The sequence below is a fragment of the Cheilinus undulatus genome, linkage group 11, assembly GCF_018320785.1.
Source record: "Cheilinus undulatus linkage group 11, ASM1832078v1, whole genome shotgun sequence".
NCBI classification, from domain to species: Eukaryota; Metazoa; Chordata; class Actinopteri; order Labriformes; family Labridae; genus Cheilinus; species Cheilinus undulatus.
Window position 1 is genome coordinate 33,618,975 of NC_054875.1, and position 12,471 is coordinate 33,631,445.

General features: G+C 39.5%; 1 protein-coding gene across 3 annotated transcripts in view; it reads right to left on the reverse strand.

Annotated features, from left to right (window-relative positions):
• Positions 1-12,471, reverse strand: part of LOC121517208 (cadherin-4-like) — a 353,586-nt gene that overhangs the window by 54,964 nt on the left and 286,151 nt on the right. For all 3 annotated transcript variants that reach the window (XM_041798801.1, XM_041798800.1, XM_041798799.1), the window contains one exon: positions 8,088-8,243. In XM_041798801.1, coding sequence (XP_041654735.1) covers positions 8,088-8,243 — 156 coding nt within the window. The remainder of the gene's footprint in view (positions 1-8,087; positions 8,244-12,471) is intronic.

Below are 12,471 nucleotides of genomic sequence, written 5' to 3' on the forward strand. Positions count from 1 at the left end.
GAAGGGGCCATCCTCAAACTGTTCCCACAAAGTTGGGAGCATGGAATATTTCAAAATCTGTTGGTATGCTGAAGCATTCAGAGTTCCTTTCACAGGAACGAAGTTCCAGAGAACGTGTCTCCACTGCTCTAGAGTCCAGTGGTGGTGTGCTTTACACCACTGCATCTGACGCTTTGCATTGCACTTGGTGATGTACAGCTGCTCGGCCATGGAAACCCATTCCATGAAGCTCTCTACTCACTGTTCTTGAGCTAATCTGAAGGCCACATGAAGTTTGGAGGTCTGTAGCGATTGACTCTGCAGAAAGTTGAAGACCTCTGTGCACTATGCGCCTCAGCATCCGCTGATGCTCCATCATTTTGCGTGGCCTACCACTTAGTGGCTGAGTTGCTGTCGTGGCCAATCAATTCCACTTTGTTATAATACCACTGACAGTTGACTGTGGAATATTTAGGAGCGAGGAAATTTCATGATGGGACTTGTTGCACAGGTGGCATCCTATCAGACTACTACGCTGGAATTCACTGAGCTCCTGAGAGCGACCCATTCTTTCCTGAATGATTGTAGAAACAGTCTGCATGCCTAGGTGCTTGATTTTATACACCTGTGGCCATGGAAGTGATTGGAACACCTGATTTCAATTATTTGGATGGGAGAGTGAATACTGTCAGCAATACAGTGTATGTGTGTGCGTGTATTAATCTACACTCAGTAGCCCATCATGAGAAAGTGAAAATAGAATTCGATGATTTTTGCAAATTGTATGAAAAACAAAAACTGAAATATCCCATTTACATGAATATTGAAAACATTCGAAATTAATATCAGGTTCCTCCCAATTCTCTCAGTCTTTGCTGAGATGTTTTTACAGCTTGATTGGAGTCCACTTGTGGGAGAACAAATTAATGTGACATGATTTGAAGGCAAACACCTCTCTATAGAAGGCCTCACAGCATACAATGCATATCAGAGCAAAAACCAAACCAGGAGGTCAGAGGAACTGCTGACAGAGCTCAGAAACAGGATTGTCTCTGAGCTACAAAAAACTAAGTTGAAATTAAATTTTCCCAAGATCACAATGACCTCTATAGTACCCAAATAGAAAAAGTTTGGCACAACCAGGACTCTTCCAAGAGCTGCAGAGATACTGTGTGGAGATGGGACAAAGTTCCAGAAGGGCAAAAATCACTGCAACCCTGATTTTGGCTTTATGGCAGAGTGGCCAGACAAAAGCAGATTCTCAGTATTAAACAAAGCATGTATGTACTGACCCTTTTTGGTTCAGAGACCTTACCTTTGCTTTGTCAGTTGAAGCTCTTTGTAAACACCTGTTCTTTAAAGGTGCTGTATACACAATTATTACTATTAGAGTATTCATTCTTAACTGGTACCTAGAAAGTGACACAGTAACATCTTTTTGTCATCCAGGTTGGGGCAGGTACGAGCAGAACAGCTGGTGTGATGTCCCGCAGAAATGGTCTTTCATATTTCCTCAGTTCCTGCCTAAAGGGGCAGAGTTGACCACCACCCACCATGGCTGATACATTTATTATATATTTTCACCTTAAACAATCCCACTCAAATAAATGAGGAACTAATCCTTTAGTCATTTAGGCAGGCCAGTAAACAGTAGTAAAAGAAAAGTGAATCAAACATACATATCCAGAGAGTTTTTTATTCTGATAGCTAAATCTTTGTTTCAGACTACTTTGTTTTTATCAAGTTGAGATATTTGCCAGTAATATTTCTGCATTTCACTTTACTTTAACATTGCTGGCTATATCATATTTCAGCTTCTTTCAATGTACGCCAGTATGAATGCCATTTCTCTTCATCATTTCTAGTATAGATGTCCTTACCCTCTCAGTTCCCTAATGCCTCCTGAGGAGTGGACTAAAGAAAAGGAGAAACAACATAAATAAAACAACAATTTTTACCCTTCAAGGTAAATACTTCCACAGAACCTGAAAACACCCTCCACAGTGTCTTTTGTGAGCTTGGCATTCAACCCTGCTTATGAAAACATGAGGCTGATAACATCTGCATTACTGAATAATATAGTGTAAAAGTTTTCCAGAACTTTCCCTTAACCTCTATATTGCACAGGGTCAGCAGTGGAATTGAGGACATTTTTCTTACAGTGTAACTGTCTTTGCGATCTTGTACTTTCTCCACTTTTTATCTCTTTTACTTTTAGTCCCGAGAAGTTTTTATCTCAGCAAAAAGTAAAACAAAAACATCTTCTTTTATTGGAAGTTGGCTCAGTTGTAAAGGCAAGGTGTCTGTTTCAGGATCACCGTGTTGGATCCCAGGCCAACATTCTGTCTGCTTTTGTTTGAAAGCGAGTCCTGGAAATCTCTCCACTTCCCTCTGACTACACAAACACTGTCAGCCCATCTCAGATTCAACTCAGCCCAGCTCAGATCAATGGAATCAGCAACAAGGATTTCTCACAAAGTTTGGACATGCTGTAAAATGAGTCTTGACTGCTTTCTCTCTTATGAAGGCAGGAGAGGGAAAAAGGAGAAAATAAGTGAATTATCAGGGAAATGTCGGGCTTATATAAGCGCTTGTGGTTTGTTTTTTCCTCTCCATACATGAAGGTCAAACTATCCAATTGAAGTGGCATTTCAAAATGAACTCCTCGCCTCTCTCTAAAGCTGTTTTGATTCGCCTCACCTTACCCGGGAATGTTTATATCCCTGAACATGACTTATTCAGTGATATCCCTGCCAGTGAGAAGCACAGAGGATTGTGTTTATATCATACAAAGAGGAAGAAAACAGAATTCTGATGCTATCTGCTCCTTGCTCATAACATCGGCAGGTAAATAGTTATTCCCTTAAAATGTCAGCAATCAATTTCAGAAAAAAGATCCAGACATCTAGACTTATTTGATTTTTGGGATATTCATCTAAAAAGGAGGCTTAAGGAAGAGGGAAGGAGAAATGGCTAGATTGGAAACCATGTTTGGGACAGATAGAGAGGAAAGATGAAAAACTGAGCTGACTTTTTTTTCATGAGATGTATTAGAGCAACAATCCTCCTCCCATCTGAGGATACCTGATGGAAGAAATGCAACCTGGCCACTGCAGGAGCATGAGAGCATGATAAGTGAAATAGCCTGCAGGCTTGTTGCGGCAGGAAATAGAATAAGCAGCATTCTCCATCGCCTTATTCCCCTCAAAGAGGTGAAGATGCTCCCCGCTGCTGCCAGCGCTCTCCTCTCCATCCGCCCGCTTCCACTCTGCACCTACTCCAAAAATGTGCCTTCAGGTCCTCCCAGAGGTTAATTTGACTTTACTTTTCCCACCACATTGTCTGATCCATCCTGCACCCAATATCTGCATCGCTGCCATCGCATATCACATCTCCCTGTGCTGGAGCAGGCAGGTAGCTAGGCCCCCCTTATCTCCACCCACCCTCGTCCCTCCATCCCTCATGCACCCACACCCTAATTCAATAAGAGCAGGAGACAGAAGATTACCGCCATGTTTAAAGAAGGTATAATGCAGTTCTGGGTCCATGTTAAAGCTATTATCTTGAAAGGAAGAGGGATAAAACAGAACATACTAGGAAGAATCAATCAAACTTTGTGCCTAATGTGCAAGATATGTTAGAAAAGGTTGCTGTAAATGTAAAAACACCGAGATAGAGCACAAAGTTTATTTATATTCTATGTGTTGAAGCTTCCCAGGATTGTCTTGTTCTGTATATAAAACCAGCCAGTCTTTCCCTGTTTGAGGATATGTTGTTTTTCTAATAGCACACTTTAATTGCCTTCCTGCTGCTCTAACAGAATGTATTGAGAGAGGCCTTTAATTGAACTGCAACACCTTTCTTCATCTGTTAACTCGTACATCTTTTCCTTTTCCCATCTGGTTTCTCCCTGCACTCTGTATTCCACACTAACTAACACTTTCCCTCCACAACAAACATGGAGTTTAACTTGAACAGCCCTCTTAACAAATCACCTCATTGATTGAATTTTCCCCTGAGTATAACTCTGCTTGGCTTGCAATGAGAGGTGGGGCCTGCCAGGGACAGTAAGTCAGACTCCACTCCAACATAAATACAAGGAAAGCGGTAGATACAGAGACAGAAAAAAACAGATATACAAAGTTAAAGTGATGAAGTCGGTGCTGCTGTTCACTATATCAAAGTATTGGGGCTCTACATTTCAGCAGCAAAGTAAATGGTGCAAAGACTGGCTGAGGGAAAAATCAGGGAAGGTAATTTAAAGCAAAGTTATGAATCGAAAGTCCACGACATTCCTCAAGTAAAATTGATTAACCCCTCACATATCTCTCTTCCAATGTAAACAAACGTGGTGTTTCTTCCACCTTAATTTGCCCTTAAAATGACTACATGATAATAACAGACCATGATGCAGGACAGAAGAGTAAAAAAATACCCAGCTATCTGAGTGAGCAGTGATGACATGATGAGTGAAATGTTAAAAAACAAACAAACCAAAAAAAAAAAACAGACTAACGCAGTTGGTTTTTAAACTTTAAGGTGCACCTCCTCTGGGGGGGCGCTAGGGGGCTTCAAGGGAGATGAGATGTGGGGGAAAAAAACAAAACCAAAGTAAACAAATGAAAAAAAAAAGTGTCCTGCTTAGCAAACCTCAGCAATGAGTGGAGAAAATGATAAGAAAATGAGGAGATTTTAGTCACGAATGTTTAAAGTTTAGATTTTCATTGATGACTCCAGATGATGCTCCATATGTGTAATTTACAAACAGGGGCTTGCTAATAACAGCATGAGGCCATGTAAACTGCGCTTTTATATTAAGAGTGCAGACCTACATTTTCTGACAAAGCCACAGGAGGTTTTTGATAGGAAGCTACATGATTTGTGGTCACAGAAATAAAGCAATTGACACATTGTGTACTGTAAATATTGAAGCAGCTAAAGCACCATAATAATTGGTGCAATGCATAATAAAGATGGGGAAAACCCCACAACAGGTGAGATATTACTCATCCCTGCTGTTAAAAATATGAGCTGAATGTGATCCCACTGTCTAACAGCAACATCCAGCGCCATATCTCTGACAGGGTCTCCAATGTGAAGCAAAAGGTAATGTTCTTTCTTCTCCATTCATATGCACTCTAGAGATGTGGGCTAATTGTTGCCATTAAAACACAGATGGGCATATAATATACCAATAAAGGCAATTAGTTTATTGCCATTAGCATCAATAAGAACAAATAATGCAAAAATTTGAAACAGTGATATAAATAATGCAGCGCATATAGCATCTAATAACATTTGCCTCTAATGTTTTTGATAAATCATTAGCCTCAAAGAATAATTGCCTAAGTCATGATCTCAGTGGGTCACATCTTTGCTTAGATTTAATTCTTAAATAAATATGCAGAGAAAAGGACAGACTGAGTTTGAAACGGATGCAGAGAAAAACGTGGACAAATATCTTTAAAAAAAAAGGTTTAAAGACGAAATAACTAAAAGATGAACCGATGAACCAAAGATGCCCTTGTGCGATTAACTGGACATAGAGCACTTTCTTCATGAGCTGAGTCGTCTTTTTAAAGGGCACATTGGCAGTAGTGAAATGACTATTTATTCCCTGGGTAATACACTTATTTGCTCTTTCTCTGAGTATCACATAAAAGATTGATTCTACTCACTTGCCTGTGAATTCAATACAAAACCAAAGGCAAGAGATAAATAGCCCAGCTTTTCATCAAAATTAAGAGCCAGCCTTTCTTTACAGAAGGTTTAAAAGCCTGAAAACAGGCACCTTCAAATACAAGGTGAGATAAATCAAAGAGGTGAGTACACTGCTAAGATTTTAAGGTCTTGTAAGGCAGAAATCTAAACCTTTAACCAAGTCAGGCTAGCTTTTTATCCTCCTTCAAGTCTTCATATTTAGTTAAGCCACTTACAGACATGAGCATTTAACTGACCATGTTATAAAATCTAAAAAAAAAAGGAATAACTGGAATGTCCATCTAACAGAAAATAACAAGAGTAGCATTTTATCTAACTCAGAAAGTATGTCTAAAATAAAGTACTATTGTTCACATCTCTCCAAGGTTTAGTTTCATTTCAAAGCCATTCCTTCTATTATCACTTTAGTCATGTGCCACTGTTAACAAAACTGGATTATACAAGCCACAACAAAAGTAATGTGACTGAAGTAATGTTGGAGAACTGGAGGGTTAATTATCACATTCTCTAATGTGTATACCACCTTCAACAGATGCTTCACACATAGCACCTCAACACCTGAAGAATATGAGTAAAAAGGTGCAAATTGGAAATTCTATCATTCATTTCATCAACACAGGGCTACAGATTTAATTGATAATGGCAAGAAATAAAGACCAAAAACAAACAGAAAAATTCTCACACATACCCAGCTCTACAGGGAAAATGCTTTGTTTTTGCTGTTACAGTATATTCATGATCAGTGTGATGTAACTTAATAATCTTAAAGTTGAACTGTTGTGAGCAACAGTGTATGGAAATAGCAAATCACACTATTAGTAGTTGTTTGCAAATGCTGTCTAGGATATGAGGCAACCTTTTTATGCTAATGTTCTGTTTTGATAAATTCAAACTTTTCACACAAAATAATGCATATACATGTTGAGCTAAGTATTTATCAACGCTTTGCTTATGTATCAATAAAGCATTTATAGGTGAGTTCATAATAGACATGACCTTCAATACTAAATGTTTGGGAAAGGTTTTGAAAAAAACTCAGAGTGTGATTGGTTGAATGTTCTGTCTGTCACATCTTTACGGGTCAATCAGAGCAACAAAACATGTGACGTAGCCACGACCTAGGAAGAAATGTTATCAAGTTCTGATTAAACTGCACTCAGAAAAATTAATTATGGCACAGTTTATTTTTAAGTATTTACATCTATTTGATTTTAATTAAATGATTAAATTTTTTAGAATTTATTCATTCAAATTCTTTAAATCAGCATAAATCTGTTAATTGCAAAAAAACCCCCATTAAATTTAATCAGTTAAATGGATGAATATAGTTTAAATATGACGAGCTGTGGATCAACCGAGATTAATTTAGTTAAAATTTATGAGATTGGTTTACATCAGGATTACATAAAGATCTCAGTACATCCATGCTCATCCATTCAAAATAGATTGGGTTTATTGGTATTATTACATAAATCTCATTCTTAATTGTTTCATTTACATCTGAGTGACAAATATGCAGTACATAAAGATTACTGGCCTGTTTATGTTAAATCTAAATAATTCAAATGGATGGAAATTTTATATACATTAGACCTAAATATTTCTGTGAATGTGGCGCTTTAGTAGCATCCACGCCAAGCTCTTCTGCCATAATTGCACCGGCCTCTTGTCGCTGCTTGCTTACATCACGACTCCACCACGCCTTAAAGTACTGCTCCTCGTCGCTGATTGGTCCTGTCACTTTGTAATTGGGCCCAAACGGTTCAGACAGGAGCTGTGCAAGATGGATTTGCCAGTGAAACGGGCGTATCCATCTGCCTTGCAAGGTTATATTGCAGTTGCATTATTTGTAAAAAATCAGTGGGCCATGGGCTGAATGAATTAAGCTCAAACAATAAGCAAATAAAGGGGTGTCTCAAAGCACCTGTCACTCATTACACTACATAGGTTAATAACTTTGGATGTTATCATGCTTGAGCTGTAAAAACACACCCTCTAAAAATATATGGTGCTTTATTTTAACTATTGTATATGGTTATTTTACCATCTTTATTGTACAGAAAAAGGAGGGCTCAGCCCTGCTGGCTGATCTAGCCCTGTTTGTGGTTGTATAATTAGATCTGTTTTACTGTTTCTCACATACTAAGAAAAGTAATTTTATACTCACAGACTTGTAATCATGTTAACTTTATTATGTTTAAGCCACCCTTTTGTTTAGAGACACATTATACATGTGTTACATGTGTGTTACAGACACTTGTATGTCAGAAGGTTACAGGCTATACAAAAAGGCATGAAATCTTTGTTTTCAAAGGTCATAACTGATCCATGTGTGCCTGTCTGTGAGTCCATGTGCATGTGTAAGACTTAGACAGAGAAATACTCACATGGTAAGAGGAGCGATGTTCTCGATCTAGAGGTTTGGTGACAAACATTTTTCCAAGCACTGGGTCAATGTTGAACACCTCGTTGGGAGGTTGATCTGCCCCCACACCAGTGATGCTGTATCGGATTGAAATGTCCTGGTCCTGGTCTGAACGGATCTGCATCATAGAAAACAAAGAAGCACACTCGGTTATACTGTGTAACTGTTTTTCTCAAATGAATCTATATACAGGAACAAGGGCGATCTGCAACTTTTGATTTGTTATTCAAGGAGGAATTTGTGATGTACTGCCCTGGAGTTTAATAAAGTTGTCCTAACAGTGTAGGAAACATGATATTGCATATTATTGCTTGAAACCTGCGCAGAAACAAACACACCCAGACCCAGATTTATACTTTTCATCAAGGCTGGCATTTCTATCTTCCAGATATTTAAGGATTCCATTAGTGTTGAAGCAGGGAGCGCTGTGCATTCTGTTAAACAGAATGGGACAGTTTCAAAAGGGAACATTTTATTCAATATTTTAGTGAAGGGGAAATGAAATCAACAGATAGTTACTGAGAGTCAGGTAGTGATTTATTAAGATTTGCTGGGGCCAACCTGGGACTACAAATGTGTTGTGAACAAAATTGACAATTAGAGAGGAAAGTAAAAAAATATGAGGTTGCCGTTGTTGTGTAATTAGGGAAGCACAACAGGCACCACAACAATAAACACACTCTGAGGAGGCAGAAAATGGGCCTGCAGCAAATAATAGCCTCAAATCCTGGGGTGCACATGAGAAGAGAATTATTTAATAACTGTGGGAGATGGGGAGCAGAATGTTCTTTAAGAAATGGGCCTGTATTTTGGTTCAGCTTTCCTTCCCTGATAGACAGCTAATAGGTGCATTAACTGCACTGCTGGGCCTGTGATTTGGGCTGAAGTGCTGTGTAATTGGGGCTCATTTGGAGGAGTTTTTCAATTTAGTGCCCAAATAGAGTCCAAACCTCAGAGCGTCCCATCCCTGTCCATTAGCTGCATGACAACCCATGAACATCAGCCGATGTATCAAAATGACTCAATCATGTTCCTACTCCAGTACATGGGAACATGCTGTACTCATATACACAAACACAAAGGATGGGACGGACATTTTCATATAATCAACTACTATCCCTGGGAACGCGTCTGAGTGTATTAGATGAGTGAGACCGTCCAAAGTTGTCTCCATCTTTCACCACTTGAGGAACCAATTTAGCAGCACTCTTGACACACCAGGAATCCTGCCCTGCTGAGAAAATAGCAAGAGCGACTAACAAGGACACAGGGCGGACATCGAGTATTAGGCAGGTGTCAGCCTGACTCTTCCTGCATGTGGAATAAAAACCTGTCACCATCCTTGACAATGCCATTATCACTGTTTCACTCTCCTCGCATCATCTGCATCACCATCAAGTCTTTATCAGAAAGATCCATTTGGGATTTGTTTTCTAATCAAACAAATGTAATCAGGTATAGACAACACAAAATGAGCTGTCAGCATCCCAGTAATGCTATTTGTATGTGTCTGTTTTCTTTGGGGAATAGTAGAGAGGAGGCTGTCAAAATGCTGTGCACATTTCTCTGTGAATTGCTGCTGACAGCTATGATAATTAACGGCTGCAGGCATCGACTATTACTTCAAAGAAGCTTGTCCTGTTAAACACCAGCAAACTAACAAATAACCATAGAGTAACTCAGCCGAACTCTCAATGTAGCACCATTACCCTTCTATACAGGCTCCAGCACACAGACTCCATCTACCTCTCCTGTCGCATTAGAAAATACAAGCAATTATTACACATCCCACTGCCAAACTGTCTCCCAAGCTCATTCATTCTCTCCCTTTCTCCTCCCCTCTCCTTGTCTCCCCTTTCCTCTCTCTGCCCTCCCTTCGTCTCTCACCCCCCCCCCTTTGCCGCCATACTCTCTCATCTTCCTCTCTTTCTCTCTTTCTTCGCTTCAGGTCTCCGCGGGGACAGAAGCCATGCATGAAAAATGAAATTACTTCAATCCGTTGGCCTTGGCAGTGGTGTATAAATCCTCACCAGTTAGGAAGTGATAGCTCTCCATAATTCCATTTGGGTTTTCCCCGCCCCCCTGATTTCCCACCCGTTTCCAAGTCATTCCTGCTTGGGGGGGAAAAGAGATTCAGCTGCATGTTTCCAGAGTCATTCCAGCCAATTAGATCTCCCTCCCACAACATGCACGTAAACGCTTTAAAAAACTATTGAGGGAGGACGCCAAAATCCTTGTCCTCATCTGTTTCTACTATAAATATTTGTGCACTGTTGTATATTTAACAACTTCACTTTGACACATGCTTACATGCATGCATGGTAATGCATTACGAGATCTAATCATGCATGTAAAGAGGAATCAGCTTCCTCTTGTTGCATATCATGTTTTTCCTTCTTTTATCACTGGATATTGAACACAGCATGTCATTTCAAAGTGAGCATCTCTCACTGTCATTCTGCAATTTTAGCTTCAAAAATGGAAGGAGTGCATTTGAAAAAAGGCACAGCATGAAGAGCTTCTCCTAACTGAATAAGCACTTTTCATTTCTTTTAATGAAATAAGAGAAATGCTCTCTTTCCTTGTCGTGCTACTGCAATCTTACACCTCACACATAAAACGTCTCTACTGGGTAATGAGTAACAAAGGAATTCATTTTCAAGAGCTTCAGCGATAATCAAAAACAGCCTTTGTGTTATTTTCCTTTACCTTAGCATTTTCCCTCTTGACAGTGTGTGGGTCTATAGGAAGGATAGAGTGGACGAGGAGCGCTCGGCTAACAGAGATTGATAGTAAGACTCTGAGAGAAAGGCAGATAGAGAGAGAGTCATGACTGTATCATCCGGCATCAGAAACCAGACACTGTCTAAATGACCTATTTGTCGACGGATCAAAGCAATTCCCTTCATTACTGACAAGTTGTCTGCTTCTTAAGGAGATCTTATCAGTGAGCTTAGCTCCCTTCTGCCAGGCAAAACTGAATCAAATGAGAAATTATCATGCTACCGGGTCTTTTGGGACGGCAGAGAAGAGGAGATGAAGAGAGCGGAATGAATAACGCAGAGGAACTGGGGTGCAGAGGAATTAATTCTCATTTAAAAATTCATGTTAGCTGAGACCTTAGTTAAAGCTAGCCAATGACTACCATTTAGATGACTCATTGTTGCTCTAAGTTGCAGATATTAACCACTTTATATTTTCATATTATGATGGTAACATGTCTCTAAATTCCAAAAATTGAATTGCTGATGTACAGTGCATTCAGAAAGGATTCAGACCCCCTCCCCTTTTTTCAAGTTTGTTATGTTACAGCCTGATCCTACAGTTTTTAATTTTTTTTTTTTGCTTAATCATCTACACTTAGTACTCCATCATGACAAAGTGAAACAGAGATTTAGATTTTTTTTTTCAAATTTATAAAAAAATTGAAATATCACATCGACATAAGTATTCAGATCCTTTGCAAAAGTGCTTGAAATGTAGCTGAGGTTCTCTTTTCTGTTTATCTTTGCTGAGATGTTTCTACGCCGTGATTGGAGTCCACGTGTGCTGAATTAAATTGTAAAGGCAAATACCTCTCTATGGAAGTCCTCAAAGCTGACAATGCATATCAGAGCAAAAACCAAGCCACGAGGTTTAAGGAGCTGCCAGGACAGGATTGTTGCAAGGCAACGATCTGAGGAAGGCAACAAAAAAATACTGCTGCAAGAGCACAGTGGCCTCCATAATTCTCAAATGGAAGAAGTCTGGCACAACCAGGATTGTTCCATGAGCTGGTCACTCTGCCAAACTGAGGGACTGAGGGAGAATGGTCTTAGTAAGAGGGATGACCAAAAACCTGATGACCACAAGATCCTGTGTGGTGATGGGGCAAAGTTCCACAAGGACAACCAATCACTGCAGCCCTACACTGATCTAGGCTTATGGCAGAGTGGCTCGATCAGTAGTACTCAATCTTATTCAACCCTAGAGCCACGTTGTCTTAAACTATAGATGTAAGGTGGATCCACAGATCAACTGACTTAAAATGAAGACTTAAAATAATATAATGTGCTGAGTTCGAGCTATGAGATGTTTTTAAAGAGCTGATGAATTATGGTTGGCTTTTTGCATATTTACATTTCATATTTGGACATCTACTCTAGTTCTGTGGCTCTGTTAACTTAAGAGATTCTTTCTCTTTTTCCCACTCATTATTAAAGATTTTAGTTAAAGGGGGAGAGACCTCATATTGGTCTTTGCCCTTGGCCTCCAAATGACTAAAACCAGCCTTGGCTCAGACCTGCAGCTCTCCCAGACACATTGTTCCCCCTGCCTCATTTTGTAGCTTTGGTTTATATTTTTCT